Source organism: Phacochoerus africanus, chromosome 15, assembly GCF_016906955.1.
Source record: "Phacochoerus africanus isolate WHEZ1 chromosome 15, ROS_Pafr_v1, whole genome shotgun sequence".
NCBI classification, from domain to species: domain Eukaryota; kingdom Metazoa; phylum Chordata; class Mammalia; order Artiodactyla; family Suidae; genus Phacochoerus; species Phacochoerus africanus.
Genome location: NC_062558.1, coordinates 56,523,151 through 56,548,675, shown reverse-complemented (window position 1 = coordinate 56,548,675; position 25,525 = coordinate 56,523,151). Strand labels below are relative to the sequence as shown.

The 25,525-nt window shown below is 41.7% G+C and overlaps 1 protein-coding gene across 3 annotated transcripts in view; it reads right to left on the bottom strand.

Moving 5' to 3' along the window:
- Positions 1–25,525, bottom strand: part of B3GALNT2 (beta-1,3-N-acetylgalactosaminyltransferase 2) — a 58,267-nt gene that overhangs the window by 8,646 nt on the left and 24,096 nt on the right. For 2 of the 3 annotated variants that reach the window (XM_047759480.1, XM_047759482.1), the window contains 4 exons: positions 22,708–22,901; positions 16,719–16,814; positions 6,798–6,908; positions 3,660–3,738 (listed from right to left, as the gene is read on the bottom strand). In XM_047759480.1, the coding sequence (XP_047615436.1) occupies positions 3,660–3,738; positions 6,798–6,908; positions 16,719–16,814; positions 22,708–22,901 (480 nt within the window). The remainder of the gene's footprint in view (positions 1–3,659; positions 3,739–6,797; positions 6,909–16,718; positions 16,815–22,707; positions 22,902–25,525) is intronic. The other variant, XM_047759481.1, reaches the window with a different exon arrangement.

The window sequence follows — 25,525 nt, the reverse complement described above, 5'->3', positions numbered from 1 at the left end:
ACTCCAGACACTGTCGCTGGGAGGGTCAGCAGATGTGCCCACTTTGGAGAGCTGTTCAGCAACACCTAGTCAGGCTACAGGCGTGCCTCCTGAAGTCCACTTGGAGACAGGTCCCTAGAGACGGTATTTCATACATTCGCAAGGATATTTATCACAGCCTGGGTTGTGACAGCGAAAAGAATGGAACCAGCCTCAACGCCAACCGATGAAGAATGCTAAATTGTAGTACATTCACACAATGGAATAGAGCAGTTAAAAAAATTAGCCTGATCTTGGATGTTATGAGGAATAGCACTGAAATATAATGTCCAGTGAGAAAAAGCATCTTGCCAATTGACATATACAATATGATTCTATGGGTATAAATTATAAAATACTTTAATCAAAACTATATGTTATTAAAAGTTATGTACATATGGAGTAGAAAAACAAGAATGGAAAATATGAAAAGAAGCAAGTGTGACAAAATGGAAACATTTGTCAATTCTAAGCAACAGGTACATGGATGTTTCTTACAGCACCTGTTTCTGGTTTACTGATGATATTTCATAATGAAAATTATTACCAATATACTTAAAAGACTCTTTTTTTTGGCTTTTTTAGGGCCGCACCTGCAGCATAGGGAAATTCCCAGGCTAGGGGTCAAATCGGAGCTGCAGCAGCCCACCTACACCACAGCCACAGCAATGAAGGATCCGAGCTGCGCCTGCGACCTACACCACAGCTCACAGCAACGCCGGAACCTTAACCCACTGAATGAGACCAGGGATCAAACCCACATCCTCCTGGATACTAGTTGGATTCATTCCCACTGCGCCATGATGCAAATTCCCTAAAAGACATGTTAATGATTAGCTCACAACTAGTGAGTCACTTGCCACATCTGTGCAAGGACTGTCCTCAAGAAAGGCAGCAAACCTTTCACTAGGGCAGGATTTTCTCAACTGTCTCCAATTATTACAAAATTTCTGAAAAATAAAAAAGTGAGTGGCTGAGGGATGGGAAAGGGAAAGTGAGAGTGTAGCACTCCACTCTCAGGAACTGCAAACAGAAAGCCTGGAGGATGGAGTCAAGGACTCTATTTGAGTTCCACCTCTGCTACCATCTGTGATCCGGGACAAGTTACACAGCTCCGGGCCTCAGTAGCTCTTCTGTAAAAGGAGTTGGACTAATCAGTGGTTTTCAAGAATGCTTACTGGCATATAGATTCCCAGACCCCCAGCCTCAAGAGCCAGCCCATCTGGGGTGGGCCCAGGAATCTGTATTTCTAACCTGTGACTCCTGTCACTTTGATGCAAATGGACCACAAAGGACCCCTTGAGAAACAGGCCTAAATGACCTCCAGTCCCTTTCAACTCTTAGATTCTATCGTAACATCCTTTTAGTTTAAAGATAAGCAAAAATACACACAATTTAATACCTGAAGCAAAGTGAAAGTGTTATAAAATTACGGTAATAGGAAAATGGTTGACAACAAGAGCAGAAATTAAACACAGGCTCTTTTGGAGTTCCTGTCGTGGCTCAGCAGTTAATGAACCTGACTAGTATCTATGAGGACATGGGTTTGACCCCCCGGCCTCACTCAGTGGGTTAAGGATTCTAGCATTGCCGTGAGCTGGGGTGTAGGTCACAGTTGCAGGTTGGGTTCTGCATTGCTGTGGCTGTGTGTAGGCCAGGAGCTGCCTAGCCCTAGCCTGGAACTTCCATATACCAAGGTGTGGCCCTAAAAAGACAATAAAATAAACAAAGGCTCTTTCATTAACAAATTGTACATTTTGTTCTATGCTGCATATACCTGAAAAATAAATCTGTGTGTGTTTTAAATCTGATCATCTATGTGCAATTTACAAGAATCGTGTGGTTTACAGCCTTTCAACCTTGGAGGCATTAAATCCACCTTGTTAAAACACAGATATCTGAGCTCCAATCCAGAAGATTTTTAACCCTATACCTTAGAGTCCAGCCAGACACGCTAATGTCCCACAAAATCTGAGAACCTGAGTACCACAACAGGACTCTTCGAAATAAAACACAGAGCCTCAGATTTTATCTCACCCTAACCTTAATCCTTTAGCCTCAGTGAGAGAAAATTTAAGACAGTTGTTCAGGGTACAAAGGCTGCTCCCTATACAACAGTTTAGTGCCAGAAGTCTCAAGGGCCTCTCAGGTTTTTAAACACCCCGATGGTACGTACTTGATTAACTGGCAAAAGAAAGGAAGGTGCTAGACATCAAGGCAATGGTGTGTTACACCTGAACCCAGCCCCCAAGTGCCAGACTCCTTTATCAGAGTCTCCCCCAGGGCTGAGCCCCCTCAGCCAGCCTTTGGTGGGCTAAATCAGTACCCTCGTTGGCAGAGTGGACTCAGTTTTATGAAAAACCTCTGGATGAAAATCAAGGATCCCTAAATTATAAATCGATTTCTAATGGCAAGTTTGTGGGCAAAACCTATGTATCTGTTCCAGCCTACCCTTAGGGGTGATGTAAAAACAGAAATACTGCTATGAGGAGACACTGTATATAAGGAAGCTAGAAATAAAAAGCCAAGCCCATTCATATCGTCAAACCACATGCAGTGGCCTCAAACAGAGGGGTACACCTTGTCCTCAACACTGCACTATTAAGGGGCCCCCTGAAGCCCTGCCTCTTTTTTTTTTTTTTTTTTTGGTCTTTTTGCCTTTTCTAGGGCCACTCCCACAGCATATGGAGGTTCCCAGGCTAGGGGTTGAATCAGAGCTGTAGCAGCCGGCCTACGCCACAGCCACAGCAACACGGGATCCAAGCCGCGTCTGCAACCTACACCACAGCTCACGGCAACGCCGGATCCTTAACCCACTGAGCAAGGCCAGGGATCAAACTTGCAACCTAGTGGTTCCTAGTCGGATTCATTAACCACTGCACCACGACGGGAACTCCAAGCCCTGCCTCTTAGAATGCGGCTTCTGTTGTCCCCAGTCATCATGAGCCTTCGGGGAAGCTGGGTCTTAATTCTTTTACAGGAACCCATGATGTGCAGAGCTTTGAGAAGCCACATAGAAGCCCTGCTGGGCACCTTTGTTCCATAAGTGATGATAAGGACAAGTGACCAACAGCAATGGCATCAACAATAGTTTTTTATTGTTTCCTTTTCAGGCACACCCACGGGATATCAAAGTTTCCAGGCCAGGAATGGAATTCCAGCCAGAGCTGTGACCTACACCACAGCTATAGCAACACCGGATCCTTAACCCACTGTGCCAGGCCAAGGATTGAAACAGTGCCTCCTCAGCGACAAACCAGGTCATTAACCCACCGTGCCACAGCAGGAACTCCAGCAATAGTTGTTTGGTTCTTTTTAAAGATCACTGATATAAATTCTCAGAAATTCGTACATGTGGATATTTTTAGGAACATCACTCAAAAAGAAAAACACAGATACTTCTTTTGGGGGTGATGGAAATGGTCTGGAATTAGTGGGGATGATTCCAGGACTCTGAATACGCTAAAAACCACTGAATCAAACACTTAAAAAAGGTAAAGCCTGTGTTATACAAATTATATGTCAGTAAAACTATTATTTTTAATTACCAAAAAAAGGAGAGAATACTTTTCATGTCAAAAGTATGAAGATTAGGTGGCTGGGATTCACTGTGCTTTTCAGCTTTCAACCAGCTGACTTACCCTGAATGGTGTAAATAAAACCACCAGCAACTCCCTCCACGCCTTCCATGAATTCATGAGGCAACGCACCCTCCCCAGCCTGAAAGAACAAGAACAGAAGTGCTTGCTGTTTCATGACTAGAAATACATTTCTTCCTTTTGGAAACTGATTTGGCAAAATTCATCACGGAATTCCGCAGCACATGAATCCATCTAAGATGCTGATGCACTAGACCTAATGCTCTCAGGACACTGTCAGCATTCTCCTACTCTTGCTGTCTCAGTACAAGGCCCAAGGTCAGGTACACACAATCTACACAGTGCTCGGAATTCCAGCTTACACAGAATCACGTCTTCTTGGACTTAATCCCAATACTATTACAAAAACCAACATTATTTTACATCCTAGCCCCACCAGTTTAAAAAAAAAAAAAAAAAAAAAGATTAACCACCTTTGATTTCTTGAAGATTGAGATGCCCGTGAGTTCAAATATACCCAGGCACATTTTAAGGTCACTGCTACCTTGCAAAGAAGAATCCCTCTAAGCAAACAGTTCAGACAGAGCCCCCCTGATAACTGATGTTGAAGGTGCCTAGAAGCTACTGTGGCAATAGCCAACAGTCCTTTCTACATCTTAGGGCTGGAGGATCTTTTGCTATCAGAAATATACCTCTGTGGCGTTCCTATCGTGGCTCAGTGGTTAACGAATCTAATTAGGAACTATGAGGCTGCAGGTTTTGATCCCTGGCCAGTGGGTTAAAGATCCCACGTTGCTGTGGCTGTGGCTGTAGCGTAGGCTTGTGGCTACAGCTCCAATTCGACCCCTAGCCTGGGAACCTCCATATGCTGTGAGTGTGGCCCTAGAAAAGACAAAAAACAAAAAAAGAAAGAAAGAAAAGAAAAGAAAAAGAAATATACTTCTTTTCACATCACAGGTTAGCCAATGTCTGACTCCAAGTGAGGGGCCTCGCCTCTGTGCTGCCTCTCCAACCACCGTGGGCTGGACAGGATGGTCACAGTCTGCCCTCGGCTTATTTTACAGCATTTCTTCTACACACACACACACACACTCAAGAGGGTTTACTGTGTGGCTAGTCCTCTCTTAAACAGATTCTTCTAGCAGAGCTGTACCATACAAAGCATTTTTTTGTTTTTTGCTTTTTAGAGCCACACCTGTGGCACATGGAGGTTTCCAGGCTAGGGGTCCAATTGGAGCTAGAGCTGCTGACCTACGCCACAGTCACAGCCACGCCAGATCTGAGCCATGTCTGCAACCTACACCACAGCTCACAACAACACCGGATCCTTTAATCCACTGAGTGAGGCCTGGGATTGAACCCACATCCTCATGGATACTAGTTGGGTTCGTTATCACTGAGCCACAACAGGAACTCCCAAAGCAATGTTTTAAGGCTACTAGGGAGACAAGCGTTCTGAGGTGATTGCGGTAAACTGCCATTTAATTCAGAATACGGTTTGTAGCTAAATGTGGAGGAAATTTCTTTCTTTTTTCTTTCTTTTTTTTGAATGGAGGAAATTTCTAAAGATGAATGCTATGCATTCCAACTTTCTAGTTCCAGAGAAGACTGCACACTTAAAAAAAATTGTACACTCTATATTGTTTTGGCTTGTTTTAGACAATATTACTTTTTGTCTATGAATAACTTCTATCTAAAGGTCACAGCTTGGCTTTTATCTTTAAAATTTTTCTGACATTAATACTTGCTGCCAAGGGAGTAAGACAGGAAAGTTTTCAGCTCTATGCATTTATGATAAAAGTCTTTATCTACACATGGGTTTCTTAGAATAGGTTACTAAGTTATCTGACTTTTTTTAAGTTTAGCTGAGAGTTTAAGGTATCGTTTAGACCCTCCACAACCAGAATCCCCCCCAAAGCAGATCAGCAGAGTCTTTTAAGCTTAGCTCTCAATTCAGAAGTAAACTGATTTCCTTTTGTGCAACCATCTGAATACTATAGAATTTTGGCATTTTTTGAATGTTGTTAAGTTTCATAAACAGAAAAGGAGGCAAGAAATTAAAGGCACTTGCTTTGAAAATAAGAAAAAAAAACAGTAACGCCATAAAACATTCTATTTTAAATAAAGGACTTATAATCAAGGATAAAATCCTAAACACAGTCATCAAGGCTAAAAATAATTGCCAATGAACTTGTAGGTCCATTTGTCTAATGTCTTTTTTCCCTCACTGGACTGTCTGTTCTGCTGTGGGCGTAATGGGACTATTTTGCCCATGACTGTGCCTGGCTTACAAACACAAGTGTGTAGTAAAAATTTTCTGAATATGTAATAACAAGCCACGTGATTTTCATTTCAAATTCAGGGGTTCATTTATGCATATAAGGTTAATATTTAATGAAAATATATTCAGCTTGTGAATTTGAATGCCAAGTGCTTTCCTACTCATTAGACCAGAGTATTGAGGAGAATAAGTCTGTCTAGACATCAGCACACATCACTTATTTATTTAAAGTTCATCATTTTGAGTTTGCCTATAGGTTATCATCCTACATTTACTTTGACAGAGATTTACCTGGCAAACAATTTTAAATTTTAAGCAAATTTGGTAAATGAAAAATATAAGTGAGAAATCCCAGCAATGCAATGTAAACGAAAATGAATACACAATCTTCCTTTTTTTCTTTTCTTCGTCTTTTCCAGGGCCGCACCTGAGGCATATAGAGGTTCCTAGGCTAGCGGTCCAATTGGAGCTATAGCTGCCAGCCTACACCACAGCCACAACAATGCAGGATCCAAGCCGAGTCTGTGACCTACACCACAGCTCACGGCAACGCTGGATCCTTAACCCACTGATCGAGGCCAGGGATCGAACCCACAACTTCATGGTTCCTAGTTGGATTCGTTTCTGCTGCACCACGATAGGAACTCCAAACACTGCACTTTCTAAAAGGTACTAATCTTATGGCAAAATTACATTTACTAAGGTTGAAACTACAAAATCAGAGAACGTTTGTCTGTTTCATCTTTACGATGGTGATGCACATTTCTAGCATATCAGTTCTAAAACACATAAGGGCCATTGTTTCATTATGAGCTGGTGTGAAAGTGAACTAAGAAACATTTTTACATATTAAAAAAGCTAAGGAATGCCAAACAACCTTAATAAAAGGAACAACTTACTGTAATGACCCTGAGAACCCCTCCTCCATCGTTGACTGTCACTTTGTGGAGATTTCGTGACACGAGGCCTTGGAGGTCTTGACTCTCCCACACGATTGTACCTTCAAAGCTCTATTGTGGAAAGATGAATAGTGAGTCAGTTTCTTTCTATTTTTTTTTTTAGGGCTGCACACGCAGCACAGGGAAGTTCCCTGGCTAGGGGTTGAATTGGAGCTGCAGCCACTGGCTAACACCAAAGCCACAGCAACACAGGATCTGAGCCAAGTGTCTGTGACCTACACCACAGCTCATGGCAACACTGGATCCTTAACCCACTGAGCGAGGCCATGGATCGAACCTACAACCTCATAGTTCCTAGTTGGATTCACTTCAGCTGTGCCACAATGAGAACTCTGTGAGTGGATTTCTTTATTGCTGACATTTAGATTGGTTCTAAGTATGTTTCTGGAGAAGAGTTTATTTTTTTCTGAGACATTGGTTAAAACTTTTATTGCATGCTCTAACACATAACGCAAACATTTGCTGTATGTCTTAGTCTTTTTTTTTCTTCTTCCACGAGCATCTAAACACTTACAAAGACCATAAGACTGTTTTACGTGCTGCTCTCATTCTCCACTGCATCAAAGGCATTTCCTTATGTGACTGCAGCTGTTGCAACCACTCTTTTTCAAGTGCTTATATCAATGTCACTGAGCAGATGCATCTAGAGGCCCTCAAACCTCTCCCCACCTCAGACATTTGGATACTACCAAGTATCTATTAAAATAATGAGGCATGTTTTGGTGTAAATGTTTATTTCCCCCCAATACTTTATTAAAAAAAAATTCTCAGAGGAGAAATTGCTAGGACAGGAATAGAGCTATTTTATGTGGATTTTAGTATATACTGCAAAACTGCTTTTCAAAACCAAATTATATTTGTAGGATCAACAGCAAATTATGAGAATGCCAGTTGCATCCTCCTCTTCCCAGTATGAGATATTGGTAAAAGACATTTAAGCTAATTTAGTGGATTTAAAGACATGGTTCCTCATTTAATTCCTGTTTAATTTCTTTTTTTTTTTTTTTGCTTTTTAGGGCTGCACCCACAGCACATGGAGGTTCCCAGGCTAGGGGTCGAATTGGAGCTGTAGCCACCAGCCTACACCACAGCCACAGCAACTCCAGATTTGAGTTGCACCTTCGACCTACCCTTACAGCTCACAGCAACCTGGATCCTTAACCCACTGATTGAGGCCAGGGATCGAACCCACATCCTCATGGATACTAATCGGGTTCATTAACCAGTGAGCCACTATGAGAACTCCTGTTTCTTTTGATTTCTAATGGTATTTATGAATTATATAGTCTGGGAATTGCCTTGTCATGCTTTTTTGCCATTTAGCTGATGAATTTCATATTTTGCTTACTAACCTGTGTGAGTGTTCAATAAATTATTTTAATGGTGTATACCTCATATCTAAGAATATTTTCAGAATTGTTGGCCACTTAATATTATACTTTTTTTTAAATTCAAAAGACCATAAATTCTATCTTGTCAAATCTGACAAGCTTTTCCTTGAGATTACTACTATTAAAGTTGGATCTTAGAAAGTTACACTTTCATTCCCATTTGAATCCTAATTTCTTTCCTTTTCTTTTTTTTCCTGCTTTTTAGGGCCACACCTGAGGCACATGGAGGTTCCCAGGCTAGGGGTCCAATCGGAGCTACAGCTGCCAGCCTACGCCACAGCCACAGCAACTTGGGATCCGACCTGCATCTGCGACCTACACCACAGCTCATGGCAACGCTAGATCCTTAACCCACTGAGCGAGGCCAGGGATAAAACCCGCAACCTCATGGTTCCCAGTTGGATTCGTTTCCGCTGCGCCACGACGGGAACTCCTGAATCCTAATTTCTTTCTGGTTCCCAGTTTTAGTATCTGCACTCAGCTGGCTCCTCTGTGTGGCCCAGGCCTCAGCTCCACAGTCCCTTCCTCTGGAAGGCTTTCTCCAGAGACCCTACAGAAGGCAGCCAACTCCCAATTTCTATCACATCAGCCTGTCTTCTTCTCTTAAAACCACTCGCCACTCATAATATTTGTTTATTTTTCTATTGTCAAACTACCTGCTCTCACTAGACTGCAAGCACCACTGGAACAGTGATCTTGTCTCTCAGCAGCCACTATATCTCCAGTGCCTGGAATGCCTGATTTAACAGGCACTTGAATAATTTAATAAATAACACTAAACTCAAGATCAAGAAGAATTGGGAGTTCCCACTGTGGCTCAGTGGTAATGAACCCAAATAGTACCCACAAGAATGAGGGTTCAATCCCTGCCTCCACTCCATGGGTTAAGGATCCAGCATTACCATGAGCTGTGGTGTAGGCTGCAGATGCAGCCTGGATCCCTCATTGCTGTGACTGTGGTGTAGGCCGGCAGCTGTAGCTCTGATTCTACCCCAAGTCTGGGAACTTCCATATGCTGTGGGTGCGGCCCTAAAAAAAACAAAAACAAACAAAAAGATCACATAGAATCAGTACTGGTATACAGCAGGAGATAAGAGACAGCTTTAATAGTCTAAAAACACTTCATGTGTTAAAATGAAAAGATAATTCTTTACAGAAAGGTCTCATTTAGCCAGAATTTTAAGGAGACCATACAAAACTGAATTTGCCCAATAAGCTAGGTCAGTGGTTTGTAAGCATTAAAAACAAAAAACAAAAAAACTTCTCTACCCAAAAAGCTAACAACAATGACAGAATCTGGCTTCCTCAGGCATGTGTCTTTTTACATTGAGCTAATGTATCCTTACACATCATTATCTGTGAAAATCGTGATGCACTCCGCAGAGCCCTAGGGTCCCTCAGAGCAGATCTTGCAGACATAGCCGTGTTATCATTTCCTAACCTTTAAAACAGAGGAAATGACATCTACCTCAAGGGGTTTGAGGACGAGTGATTAATGTAAGTAGCGCTCAGCAAGCACAGCTTTAGCACCACTTGAAGGAACAGAAGGTGAGGTGCCCCTTTAAAGGATTCCATCGTTGGGAGATCCTGTTGTGGTGCAGCAGAAACAAACCCGACTAGTATCCATGAGGATTTGGGTTTGATCCCTGGCCTCGCTCAGTGGCTTAAGGATCTGGCATTGCCGTGAGCTGCAGTGTAGGTCGAAGACGAGTATCGAGTCCTGCATTGCTGTGGCTGTGGTACAGATCAGCAGCTGCAGCTCCACTTTGACCCCTAGCCTGGGAACTTCCATACGCAGCAAGTGTGGCCCTAAAAAGAAAAAAAAAAAAGGATTCCATTGTCTTATCTTTGAAACAGTGCTGCTTATTTCTATACTTTCTCTGAGTGACCTTAGCTCTTCATTGAACATGATCTTCGCTGACTCAGTTCTTTTTGTAAAAATAAAAAAAAACTATTCTCACAAATAGATATATACCCAGAAGAATTTTAAAGACTAGGAAGAAACACATCAGAGAAGTTGGACAAGAGGTGGGTGACATCATATTTTTTTAACTTTTCTATATTTTCGTCAAGTTTTTAACAGTGAACATGTATTACTTTCATATTTTTATAATTAGGAAAAAAATTTGAAACTAACCATCTGCACACAAAGTAAATTTGGGGGGGGGTCAATCTTCTTTCAGACAAGAGCCATTATGTAAACTTTTGAGGGTCTGCCATGTACCGGACTGTGGGCTCTGTGCTTGAAGATGAAGAGGAAAAAAACAACAAAAACCAGCCACCATATCTTTAAGTAATAAGCATAATATGTCATAACAGGCTCAATAAGTCATTCTGCTTGGAGAGGTCAGAATTTCAAAGATTATGATAGCTGAGCTTCATCTTATAGGAGTTTGAGTCAGAAAAATAGGAAGGAGGCAGATAAAGTAACACGTGAAAAGGCAGATGTGAAACAGCGCTGCATATTCAGAAAAACATTAAGGAGTTCCCGTCATGGCGCAGTGGTTAACGAATCCGACTAGGAACCATGGGGTGGCGGGTTCGGTCCCTGCCCTTGCTCAGTGGGTTAACGATCCGGCGTTGCCGTGAGCTGTGGTGTAGGTTGCAGACGCGGCTCGGATCCCGAGTTGCTGTGGCTCTGGTGTAGGCTGGTGGCTACAGCTCCGATTGGACCTCTACCCTGGGAACCTCCATATGCTGCGGGAGCAGCCCAAGAAATAGCAAAAAGACAAAAAAAAAAGAAAAAAAAGAAAAACATTAAGCAGTGTATTACTGCCAAAGCACAAGGCTGAGGAAATGGGGTGGGGGCAGGGCAGGGTAAAAGGTCACTGGGGTCAGCCCTGTTCCTTACAGAGAGTCTGTTGCTTACTCTGAAGGCAACGCGAAGCACCGAAGGTTACAAGCACATGAGTGACACAACCACATTTGCAAATCCAGAAAGGTCACTCCAACACGAGGGTGGCAACAGAGGGGAGGCTGGTATGGAGAGTGGTAACTGGGCTATTTCAAAATTCCAGGTGAGAAGAAGTAAACAGCTATCTTAGGAATTAAGACTGCTCTCTGAACAACTGATGAAGACAGAAATAAATGGAAAGATATTCCATGGGCATGGATTGGAAGAATTAAAAATTGTTAAAATGACCACACTACACAAGGCAGTCTACAGAGTCAGCACAGTCCCTATCAAAATCCCAAAGGCATTTCTCACAGAAACAGAACAAACCACCCTAAAATTTGTATGGAATCATGAAAGACCCTGAATAGCCAAAGCAATCTAGAGAAAATCTAGAGAAAGAAGAACAAAGTCAGAGCATCATGGTTCCTGATTTCCAACTATATTACAAAGCTCTAGTAACCCAACAGACATACAGATCAATGCAACAGAATAGAGCCTGGAAATAAACCCATGCACGGTCAATTAATTGGCCCCAAATAAACTCATATATGGTCAATGATGGACCAGAAATAAAACCATATATGGTCAATTAATTCACACCAAAGGGGCTAAGAACATACATGCGGACAGGAGAGGCTCTGCCATAAATGATGTTGGGAAAACTGGACGCCATATGCTGATCATGAATGAAACTGGACCACTGACTTATGTCACACACAAAAATCAACTCAAAATGGATTAGAAACATGAACATATAATCTGACACCAAGAAATTCCTATAAGAAAACAGAGGAGGAGTTCCCGTTGTGGCTCAGTGGTTAACGAATCCGACTAGGAACCATGAGGTTGCGGGTTCGGTCCCTGCCCTTGCTCAGTGGGTTAACGATCTGGCGTTGCCGAGAGCTGTGGTGTAGGTTGCAGACGCGGCTCGGATCCCGTGTTGCTGTGGCTCTGGCGTAGGCCGGCGGCTCCAGCTCCGATTCGACCCCTAGCCTGGGAACCTCCATATGCCGGCGGGAGCAGCCCAAAGAAATAGCAAAAATACAAAAAAAAAAAAAAAAAAGAAAGAAAAGAAAACAGGGGAAGCTACTTAACATCAGTCTTGGGTATGATTTCTTTTCCTTTTTTGCTTTTTAGGGCCACACCGGTGGCATATGGAAGTTCCCAGACTAGGGGTCAAATTGGAACTGTAGCCACTAGCCTAAGTAACAGCCACAGCAACAACAGATCCAAATTGCATCTGTGATCTACACCACAGCTCATGGCAACACCAGATCCCCAACCGACTGAGTGAGGGCAGGGATCAAACCTGCATCCTCATGGATACTAGTTGGATTTGTTTCCACTGAGCTACCACAGGAACTCCATGGTTTGTTCTTTTTTCTTTTAATTTGACACTAAAAGCAGAGGTAACAAGAGCAAAAATAAGTAGGACTACAACAAACTAAAAAGCTCTGCACCCGAGGAAAACTATCAACAAAACGAAAAGGCAGGAAGTTGCATGGTGGCTCAGCTGTAATGAACCCCACTAGGATCCATGAGGATGTGGGTTTAATCCCTGGCCTTGCTCAGTGGGTTAAGGATCCAGCGTTGCTGTGAGCTGTGCTGTAGGTCACAGACATGGCTTGGATCTGGCATTGCTGTGGCATAAGTCAGCAGCTACAACTGACTCGATCTCTAGCCTGGGAACCTCCATATGCTTAAGATGTGGCCCTAAAAAGACAGAAAAAAACAAAACAAAACAAGCCCACCTACCAAATGGGAGAAAATATTTGCAAAATCATGTATCTGATAAAGGATTAATATCCAAAATAAATAACTCACATAATAGCAAAAAGCCCATCCAGTTTGTAAAGATGGGCAGAGTATATGAATAGACATTTTTCCAAAGAAGACATACAGACCACTGACAGGTACATGAAAAGGTGCTCAACATCAGTCATCATAAGAGAAATGTAAGTCAAACACACAATGAAATATCAACTCCTACCTTTTAGAACAGCAAGTATCAAACTCACAAGAAGTAACAAGCATTGGCAAAGACATGTAGAAAAGGAAACCCTTGTGCACTATTGATGGGAATGTAAATTGATGCAGCCACCATGGAAAAGTTAGGAGGTTCTTCAAAAAATTTAAAAAATCCAAGTAGCCTAAGATCCAGTAGCTCAAGTTCTGGGTAGTCATCCAAAAGAAATGAAAACATTAACTTGAAAAGACATATGCAACCTCATGTTCACTGCAGCTTTATTTATAATAGCCAAGGCAACCTAAGTGTCATCAGTGGGTGAGCAGATAAGGAAAACGTGGTATCTGTACACAGTAGTGTCACTCAGCCATAAAAGGAATGAACTCTGGCCATTTGCGACATGGATGGACTCCAAGGGCATTACGCTAACAAAGGTCAGTCAGACAGAAAAAGATAAATACTGTAATGATCTCACTGATCTAAAACAAAAACAACTGAATTCACAGATTCAATTCAATAGCAAACAGATGGGTGGTTACTAGAGGCAGAGATGGGGAGGTGGGAGGTGGCTAAAATGGGTAAAATCGGTCAAAAGGGGCAAACTTCCAGTTACAAAAGTCCTGACTATGGGTAACAGCACTGCTGTGTATATTTGAAAGTTGCTAAGAGAGTAGATCTTAAAAGTTCTCATCACAAGAAAAACTTATAACTTTGTCTGGTGATGGATATTAACTCAACCTGTGTTTATCATTTTGCAACATATACAGATATTATATACTTGAAACTAATATAATGTTGTAGGTCAATTACATCGCAATTAAAATAAATAAATCAGGGAGTTCCTGTCTTGGCTCAGTGGAAACCAATCTGACTAGGAACCATGAGGTTGCAGGTTTGATCCCTGGCCTCACTCAGTGGGTTAAGGATCTGGCGTTGCCGTGAGCTGTGGCGTAGGTCGCAGATGTGGCTCAGATCTGGCATTGCTGTGGCTCTGGTGTAGGCCGGCAGCAACAGCTCTGATTAGACCCCTAGCTTGGGAACCTCCATATGCCACGGGTACGGCCCTAAAAATACAAAAGAACAAAGAAAAAATAAATAAATAAATGAATCAAAGACTGACCTTACAGTAAAAGAAACAAGGTTTCCAGTAACTGGGAAGAGCTCAAAAGTTGAAGCTTAATTAGTAAAATCAATACCTTAAAACAACATGTCAACTGGCTACCATAGGAAAGCTGGGCTAAGAGAGAAACTGTGGCAATTGAGCAATGTGCAAGGGGAGGAAAACACAGTAACCGGAAAATATAAAGCATTCTGGTCACATCCTACAAGACAGCTCTCTAAAGCACCCACCTCCCACTGCTGTAATCAAATTCAATGCCCAAACCCAGTACTGTTGAGATTGGTTTTTAGGTGTTCTGACATCCCGAGATGTGGGCTCTAACCCTGGCCTCACCGAGGGGGTTAAGGATCTGGCATTGCCATGAGCTGTGATGTAAGTCGCATGGTGCGGATCGTGTTGCTGTGGCTATGGTGTAGACCGGCACAACACAGCTCTTGAAGAACAGGAACCCCCAAATACAGACAAGGACCAGCAGTAACAAGGGCAGCCCACATTTATGTACTAAAGGCTTACACATGGCAGCACCTTTTAAATACTCTCCATCTATTAAATCATTTACTCCCTAGAATAACTCTCTGAGCTAGGTCTCTGAGCAGTCTGATTGGACTCCTAGCCAGGGAACTTCCATATGCCACAAGTACGGCCCTAAAAAGCAAATAAATAAATAAATAAAACAAAAAACTGAGATCTAACACTTGGCCAATATTACTTGGTTGAGCCACTTTCTTTTTTTTCCCAGGCTAGGGGTCTAATCGGAACTGTAGCTGCCAGCCTACACCAGAGCCACAGCAACTCGGGATCCGAGCCGCGTCTGCAACCTACACCACAGCTCACGGCAACGCCGGATCCTTAACCCACTGAGCAAGGGCAGGGACCGAACCCGCAACCTCATGGTTCCTAGTCGGATTCGTTAACCACTGCGCCACAACGGGAACTCCCGAGCCACTTTCTTAATTGAAAGTAAGTGATACCTTTGATGGTATACTCTTCATTTAATAAGGAAAAAATTCATACATGAAATTTTATTTTTATTTTTTGCTTTTTAGGGCAACACCTGCAACACATGGAGGGTCCCCCAGCTAGGGGTCTAATCGGAGCTACAGCTGCCTAGGCCACAGCCACGCTGGTTCCTTAACCCACTGAGTGAGGCCAGGGATTGAACCCACAACCTCATGGTTCCTAGTCAGATTCGTTTCCACTGCGCCACGACAGGAACTCCCATATATGAAATTTTAAAAGCACAGACAGGTAAATACGCATTCTCATACAATGCTGATGATTATTCAAATTGATACAAACTGCTAAACTGCCCTCCAAAAAGAAATCATATGCCTAAAAAAATGCGTATAAATTTGAGCCAACAATTCATCCTAAGAAAATAATCACTTATAAAAGAGAGTTTAAGGTATTCACTATTATCTTTTTTATAACATTGAGAAAATTTTTCCCAGTATGTTTTAGTTTCACTTTTATTTAAAAAATTTTAAGCATAAGTTCATATGCAGGTGAAATAACGGAGATTCCTTTGACAATCACATAATTAACATATATAGTTTAGCCACCTGTACTCAACTCCAAACATCTTCAGCCTGTTATAAAATGTATGATTTTGTTGTTGCGTAAATGTGAACAGCACACCACATGACTGGTGGTAGGAAAATGTTTACTGGTTAGTCAGCAGGGCTGGTCAATTATCCAGCTTCCACATCTTAACTCAAATTTGACATCTCTGGATGACCTCTACAGCCGATCTAAAGTGACTGCCAGAGATGGCTGGGAAACTGAGCCCTAACTGTGGTTCCAAAGCACTCTGGTCAGAAAGGCACTAGACTAGACCGAAACAGACTGGAAAGGCTGAGGGTGACGGATGAACGATCTGTTCGCGTCCACCCGTGTAATACACAGTGCAATGCAAACACGCTTCGGTTTAACTCTAGGACTGATGCGGGCACTTGGCGGCCGAGGCGGTCTCCAGCACACACCTATTAATTAAGGCTGGACCAAGAGGAACAGTTATGTCTTCAAACACCTTGCACAACTTGGAGAAGTTTTATTTATCTTGGAAATGGGACCAATCTCTTTGCCATTCCCCTGTCTGTACTTCCTGCCACCCATCCACCCCCTTCTTAGGTAAGCAAACTATCCGATTTATAATTTACTCAAATGGTACCTATGTCTGGTCTTTCTGTCAACCATACCTATTACTATCTTCTGTTACTAAAATAGTCATGCAGTTCTCTACTCTGCTAAATGAACCATGGTAACATGCAATACCTTTCAGAAAGTGTAGTTTAGACTTGCTGGGGGCAACAAAGCTCTCTGAAGGTGTGAAGGGACTGTATTTTAGTGCGTCCCAGCAGGCGGTCTCATCTACAGCTCTGGAGAGCTGTTCTGGTGCAGGACAGTATCAAGGGCCTGCCTTTGAAAGCACACACCCAGGCCGACAGACACCTGCATTGGTACCAGACTGCTTTCACTACAGCTGTACCTCTGGTAAGATGAACTGCTCCACAGGCTTGTACCATAGCTTGTTCACCTGAACACCACAGCTCGGAGGACTAAAGCGAGCAATGAAGAGGGCCTCCTATAGATTGGGGTGGGGGGGGAAGACAAGAAGAAATACTTCGGATCAGACATGGCACATGCAACAAGTTTTCAAACAGTTTACATCTTGGTCAGCTAAATTCTCAGTGGCTCCAATCATGGTTACCAGCATTGTTCAACGGTGCTTCAGGCCTTATTTGGGTTTTCTTGTGAGATCATGGATAGTAAAGAAAGATATTTAAGATAACCGAAGATGTCATGAAGTTCTAAAACACTAAATATAATCCACATAACCTTAAAAAAAGGACACCTTGACAAACTGTTATCTATAGGATGAATAAACATCAAGGTCCTACTGATGTTTGTCAGGGAACTATATCCTATGATAAACCACAACAGAAAAGAATATGAAAAAGAATATATATATATATATATATGTGTATATATATATATATATATATGTATATATATATATATATATGAATCACTCTGCTGTACACCAGAAATTAACTCAACATGGTAAGTCAACTATACTTTGGAGTACCCACTGTGGCTCAGTGGGTTAAGAACCCAACTAGTGTGCATGAAGACGCAGATTTGATCCCTGGCCTCACTCAACGGGTTAAGGATCCAGCACTGCTGGGAGCTGTGGTGTAGGCTGCAAATGCAGCTCGGATCTGGTGTTGCTGTGGTGTAGGCCTGTAGCTGCAGCTTGGATTCAACCCCCAGCCTGAGAACTTCCATATGCCGTAGGTGAGGCCCTAAAAAGAAGAGAGAAATAAATAAATAAATCAACTAAACTTCAATTAAAAAAAAAAAGGATATCTTGAAATAAGGAGCATTATGGGAAGAGTAAAATGTTGTTAAACTAAGCCAATTTATTAGGCTTAACCCCCAAGGGTTAAGAATAAACTGAAGATGACAGATTTCTACATAGAACAAAGGAATTCAGGAATCTCCCTTCAAAAAGAACCTTTAGAAGAAAAAACAAAAATGCAAAGGGGAACAGAGAAGAGGACTGATGCTCATTCTGTTTATCGTTTCCTTTGGGATCTTCCTTCTTGTTTTAGGCAAGAACATTTCTTTACTCTGCTACCTATTTGTAGATAGCAAATTTACCACAGGAGATGCTTTGTTAAAGCTATCGAGATCAGGTACAGGTTCAGAATGAAGGTTTTCATGAATTATGTATGTTTCTTTCATTAACATCAGTTCTGGGCAATGCTGCACTAATACTTTTCACATTGTGACTACCTGGGAACCCATTAGGGTCCCCCTGAGATTAGGCCTCTCCTGAGGACAAAGATTAACCTCTCCTTGGCAAAAAAGTTTCAAAAGTTAAATTAACATGACCAAAACACTGTACATCTGAATCAAAGTACTTGGCCGGCAACTCAAACATTATGAATAGTTTTTTTTTTTAAAAAAAGACTACATAATACTAAGACAATATCAAAAAAATCCAAGATTGATCCTAATTTCAAAACAAGGTTGACAATGGAATTCAGAATACTGCTCTTCCAATTACCTCCTGGAGCTTCTGTATCAACAAAACCTTTAACCACAATAATACATGAACTCCTGTACTTGAGTAACATGACAAAGTCTTCTCACTGGAATTATTGCTAGGAAGATAAGATTTTTTTTCTTCTATTTATATCATTGCGCATATTTACATACTATATACATTCTTTAGAAGATGAGGAAGCAGGACAACTGTAAACAAGAAATTTAATCTTAAATTGATTTGTGTGTTTATTGGTAACACACTAATTGAATGTTAGTAACAATCAACATTAACAGTAATACGAAAGTGTTTTTGTTTTTTGTTTTTTTTTTGTTTTTTTTTGTCTTTTGTCCTTTTTTTAGGGCTGCACCTGTAGCACATGGAGGTTCCCAGACTAGGAATCGGAGCTGCAGCTGCTGGCCTAGGCCGCAGCCACAGCCACGCCAGATCTGAGCCGTGTCTGCAACCTACCCCACAGCTCATGGGAACACTGGATCCTTAACCCACTGAGCCAGGCCAGGGATCAAACCCACAACCTCACGGTTCCTAGTTGGATTTGTTTCCACTGTGCCACGATGGGAACTCCACAAAGGCATTTTTAAAGATGCCTAAAAACCCTGAACAGAATTCTGTTTCCAGTGATATCAGACTAATTCTCCTACAGAAAACAATTATGAAGAGTAGACAAAACATTAAAAAAATGATCTGAAGGCACTGGAATGCACACAAAACAGGCAGAAACTAGAGGAAAATCAACACCAAGAAAATGAGAAGGATACTAGATTTGCCTCCCCCACTTTTTTTTTTTTTTTAAATGGCTCTTTGTCTGAGGCAGACCTTGAGGGTGGGGTGGGGGGAACTAAAATTTTGGGGAAAAAAAAATCTGCAGTCTTTCTGGCTGCAAATCAGAAGATAGATTTAAGACACATATACCAGCTAACAAGTGAGGAAGAAAATCCCAGAGAGGAAAGGGTCGCAGAGAGAGTTCTCAACCCTTCATATAAATTCTTTCCTGATCTGTGTCTGACTTGCAAAACACATTCAGAGCAGAATCCACACAGCCCATCTAAGACCCAGAGAAAAGAACAGAAATTTAAGCTGCTGCCCCCTGCAAGGGAGGCAAGATTTAGAGTTTGTGCCCAGCTAATTTAATTAACTGCTAGAAGAAACAAACGAACAAACAAAAAAATCAATACTCTTCAAAGAATATAACAGGAACCAGAAATTCTACAATTCATGACATCAGGGATACAATCCAAAGGTATGCAATATAAGATAAAACAAGAAAATGTTACTATAATCAAGAGAAAAGATGATAATAAAGACAGGCCAAGACGATTCAAGTTTAGAAATAGTAGATAGGATTTTAAAGCCATTATTACAATTAAAGTCAAGGCCATAGAAAAAACATGCCCCAAATGATTTTAGAAAAACACGAAGTTCAGGAGTTCCATCATGGCTCAGTGGAAATGAATCTGATTAGTATCCATGAGGACACAGGTTTGATCCCTGGCCTCACTCAGTGGGTTAAGGATCCAGCGCTGTCGTGAGCTGTGGTGAGGGTTACAGATGTGGCTCGGATCTGGTGCTGCTGTGACTGTGGCCGACAAGTACAGCTCCGATTCAACCCCTAGCCTGGGAACCTCCATATGCTGTGTGTGGGGCCCTAACAAGTCAAAAACAAAAAAAAACAATGAAATTTAGGAGTTCCTGTTGTGGCTTGGGGGGTTACGGACCCAATGTCGTCTCTGTGAGGATGTTGCCTCACTCAATGGGTTAAGGATTTGGTGTTGCTGCAAGCTGTGGTGTATGTAGGTTGCACATGTAGCTGAGATCAGTGTAGCTGTGGCTATAGTGTAGGCCTCAGCTGCAGCTCCAGTTCAACCACTAGCCTGGGGACTTTATGTAGCAGGTGGAGCCATAATACATACACACATACATAAAAAATTAAAAAAAAAAAAAAGGAAATTTAGAAAAACAAGAAATTTTAGAGAAATAGAAACTATAAAAGATAATTAAATGGAAAATCTAGATGCAGAAAGTACAATATATTAAAAAACTCATTGGCTTGGCTTAACAATGGAAATAGGTGTTCCCATTGTGGCTCAGCAGAAATGAACCTGACTAGTATCCATGAGGATGTGGGTTCAATCCCTGGCCTCGCTCAGTGGGTTAAGGATCTGGCGTTGCCATGAGCTGTGGTGTAGGTCGCAGACACAGCTCAGATCTGGCGTTTGCTGTGATTGTGGCGTAGGCCAGCAGCTGCAGCTCTGATTTGACCCCCAGCCTGGAACTCCATAAGCCGCAAATGCGGCCTTGAAAAAAAAAATTAAAGCTTTCTAAAATACAGAATAATAATCTTAAAAGAGGTATAGACACCTTATTTCTATCTTAACCTAAATAAATATACTGTAGATAAAAATGATTTGTTGATCTTTTGGGGGAATAAAGTAGAACAGTTAAAAACAAACTATTTCTTTTGAAATAGCAAAATGAAAATCTTTAAAAATTGCATTAAGGAGTTCCTGTCGTGGCGCAGTGGTTAACGAATCCGACTAGGAACCATGAGGTTGCAGGTTTGGTCCCTGCCGTTGCTCAGTGGGTTAATGATCCGGCGTTGCCGTGAGCTGTGGTGTAGGTTGCAGACGCGGCTCGGATCCCGAGTTGCTGTGGCTCTGGTGTAGGCCGGTGGCTGCAGCTCCAATTGGACCCCTAGCCTGGGAACCTCCATATGCCGCAGGAGCGGCCCAAGAAATAGCAAAAAGACAAAAAAAAAAATTGCATTAAATATAAATGGAATTAAATGCTCCATGTAAAAGGCAGAGATTCTCAGACTGGATAAAAAACTATATGCTGTCCACAAGAAACAATTTCCAGCAATACATAGAAAGAATAATATAAAAAAAAAGAAAAAAGAATAATATGACGTAGTCAAGTGGAATTGGAAGTTGGTTTAGCACCCCAAAGTTAAGGAATGTAATTCATCACAGTGACAGAATAAAGGAGAAAAACCTTGGAAACATTCCAGATGCCCATCAGTAGAATATGCATTATATATTGCTGGAATACAACTTAGTAATTAAAAGAAGAAAAGGAAAAATTCACTGGTACATACAATAACATGAATGAGTTTCAAAACATCATGTTGAGTAAAAGAAGCCCTACACAGAAGAGGGCTTAGGATATGACTCTATTTATATGTGAAGTCCTACAACAGGCAACACTAGTCTAGGATTTAAAAAGAGAGAGAAGCGTTGCCTCTAGGGAATGGGATAGCGTGACAGGAGTTTGGTTACACAGGTTTATGCAGTTTAAAAACCTGAATGAAAGGTGGCTGAAATAGCTCAGTTGGGACAATATCAGACGGAAGAAGAAAAACTGAACGCACATTACAGTGTCTGAAAAAATTTTAAAACCACAAACAAATATTAAAGTCTAGTTAATGATCTGTACACTAAAGTGTTCAGGGTTGAAGTGTACTCACACTTACAACTCCCTCTGAAATACATTTTTAAAAAAAGATAGATTGATGAAAGACTATGGATGTCATAAAGAAAATACAACAAAATGTTAACTACTGGACAATTTAGTTGGTGGCTATGTGGGTCTTCACTGTAACTTCCAAGATTTCTGTAGTTTAAAATCCAGGGACAGGGAGTTCCCATCGTGGCTCAGCAGAAAAGAACCCGACTAGGATCCATGAGGATGCTGGTTTCATCCCTGGCCTTGCTCAGTGGGTTAAGGATCCAGCATTGTCATGAGCTGTGCTGTAGGTAGCAGACTCAGCTCGGATCTGGCATTGCTGTGGCTGTGGTATAGGCTGGCAGAGACAGCTCCGATTCGACTCCTAGCCTGGGAACCTCCATGTGCCTCGGGTGTGGCCCTAAAAAGCAAAAAACAAATACAAAGCCCCAGGGAGGTCTTTTCAAATACAATTCCTTGCTATATTCCTTCATATAACTCTGAACAAATCAGGTTTCTCTGAATATCAGAAAGAATAATAACCCCAGTTGTTTTAAACTTTTATTCCCTGTACACCCTTATTACAAAAAAATATGCAAAGCGGTGGTCATTAAGCCTGTATTACAGTGACAGACTTTAAGGGTGGGAAGAAAGAGGCAACAACACTTGCTTACACATACGAATCCCCAACTTTTTAACATTCATTATCAACTTTTGAAATTCCTTAGGTTTTACAGGATTTTACGTTGGGAATTACTAATCTGGTCCAATTCCTCCTTTCCTAGATATAACATATTTATTCATTGGTACTCTCTCCCCAAACCAGCATTTTAACTGTTACACTGTAATGTGTCTAATCACTAAGAGAAGAAAGATGGAAGGCTCCCAACCGACTAATTGCCTTGGGGAAAAAGCTTTTTTGAAAAAGAAAAATGGAGGGGAATGTGTACAAAACAGTGCATACCTCCTGTTCTGCCTGGTAAAGCTTGACGGTGATGTTCCTCTGGAAACCCACATCGCTGGCATCATAAAACACCCCGAGACTGGTGATAACGATTGGATAGAGCACTCGGAAGCTCACGCTGACAACTCGGTCCTCAGAGAGCCCAGGTGAGGTGTCTTCAGACAGACTGAATGCCTCAATCTCCTGACTCAAAACTAAGGAAGTAATGAGGAGGTTTTGCATAATCAAACAAATATAATCTTTTATTATACTAATATGAAGTAATGGAGTATGCTTGATAGCAAAATCTAGATAATTACTTGTTACATAATTCCTTCACAAATGGCTACATATATATATTTTGTGTGTGTGTGTCTTTTTGCCATTTCTTGGGCTGCTCCCGAAGCATATGGAGGTTCCCAGGCTTGGGGTCGAATCGGAGCTGTAGCCACCGGCCTACGCCACAGCCACAGCCACACGGGATCCGAGCCATGTCTGCAACCTACACCACAGCTCACAGCAACGCCGGATCCTTAACCCACTGAGCAAGGCCAGGGATCAAACCCGCAACCTCATGGTTCCTAGTCGGATTCATTAACCACTGAGCCACAACGGGAACTCCACAAATGGCAATATATTTTTTAAAGTGTTTCAGAAATATAGCTGCTTCCAGGAAAAAAGAGAACAAACTTATTTTGAAAGTCAAGAACCAAGTTTTCAGCCACTTATAAGTAAAATATTTAGTTATCAGGAACTACTTTAATAAATTTCTGCATACACATATGTGCATCTGAATTATAAACACTACAGGGGAATATCAAATTTAAAGACATCTATTAGGACAGGTTGGATAAATGGGGATACTTAAAACATTACTGACTACAGTTATAAATAATAAGTAAATGTAGTCTTGCCCTGAAAATTCCAAATATCCTACTTCTTATTGAGCAATTTTTGTGATATTGGCCAACTATCACAGTAGAAAAGTAACCAAAATCACTTCAAAACACTGAAAAACTCTTCCTATACAGTATTGATAAAAGATAAGCACATCAAACACAGTAAGCGTTTCTGACCACCTACTATATGTTATGGCCCACCACAGTTAATCTTTATAACCACCCTGTGTGGTTGTGACACTACCTTCCATATACAGTTTAAGAAAATGAGGCCCAGAGATGTATTTGACAAAGGTCACAGAAAGTGGCAGAGGCAGGAATCAAACCCAGATTTACTGACTTCAAATTCTATTCTATCCCCAGAGCTGTCTAATCAAAGCCAAAAAGAGTCCCTTTCTAAATACTTTTTCAATTATCATAAATGAATCAGGATAGAGTACATGAAACAGTTAATATGGCTGAGTATCTGCACCACCATAAGAAATACTAAAACTTCCTTTATTTTTTTAACTGATTAATTATTTTTTTGCTTTTTAGCGCCACACCTGTGGCATATGGAAGTTCCCGGGCTGGGGGTCCAATAGGAACAGCAGCTGCTGGCCTACGCCACAGCAGCAGAGGATCTGAGCTGTGTCTGTGACCTCCCTCCATCACAGCTCATAGCAATGCTGGATTCTGACCCACTCAGTGAGACCAGGGACCGTACCCGCATCCTCATGGATACTAGTCGGATTCGTTTCCACATTTCCACTGCACCACAATGGGAACTCTTAAAACTGACTTCAAAAGATTATTATATCAAAGTTCTTTGTTTTTGTTTTTTTGTGGGTTTTTTGTCTTTTTGCCTTTTCTAGGGCTGCTCCCGCAGCATATGGAGGTTCCCAGGCTAGGGGTCGAATCGGAGCTGTAGCCGCTGGCCTATGCCACAGCCACAGCAATGCCAGATCCAAGCCACATCTGCGACCTACACCACAGCTCATGGCAATGCCGGATCCTTAACCCACTGGGCAAGGCCAGGGAACGAACCCGCAACCTCATGGTTCCTAGTCGGATTCGTTAACCACTGTGCCACAATGGGAACTCCAAAGTTCTTTGTATTTTTTAGAGCTGTGGCTTTCCAACGTTGCAGATCATGCAACCCCATCAGTTAACATCATTTGTACATACTCATTTACTTACAAAACATACACATTATTATTGTCAGTCCATATAGTTGATATTAATAAAGATTACATTTTCTTTGCAGATAAACAGGGATTCTGTTTTCTTCCCACACTCAGGCAGATCATTTGGATCCCTTCCTTAGAGCTCCAAGATTGCTATTTTATACTTAGTAGATGCGCAATAAAAAGTGACTAAACTGGAATTGATAGCTCCTACCCAACTATATACAGGAGCAGGAGGGAGATAAGAAGGATACAGATTCTGTCATGGGCTCTGCAAGCACTGGCTAGAGAGTATATTGCACAGTAACACAAGTTTTTCTCTTTAATATACTCAGCAAAGAGGATATCCAAAGTGAAACATGTCTATAACATTATAACATAACTACCTATTTTCTATCTAAAACAGTGTTCTTGAATTTCAAGTTACCTTAACACAGGACAGCCTGTGGCTTTGATAATGCCACTAATCAAAACTTCTAAACATCCAAAGTATCATGATTTTTTTTTTTTTCTGGTCTTTTAAGGGCCACATTCAAGGCAAATAGAGGTCCCAGGCTAGGGGTCAAATCGGAGCTGTAGCTGCTGCCCTAAGCCACAACCACAACAACGCCAGATATGAGCCTCATCTGCAACCTACACCACAGCTCACGGCAATGCCATATCCTTAACCCACAGAGCAAGGCCAGGGATCAAACCTGTGTCCTCATGGATACTAGTCAGATTCATTTCCACTGAGCCACGACAAGAACTCCTATCATGATGATTAATGCTCAC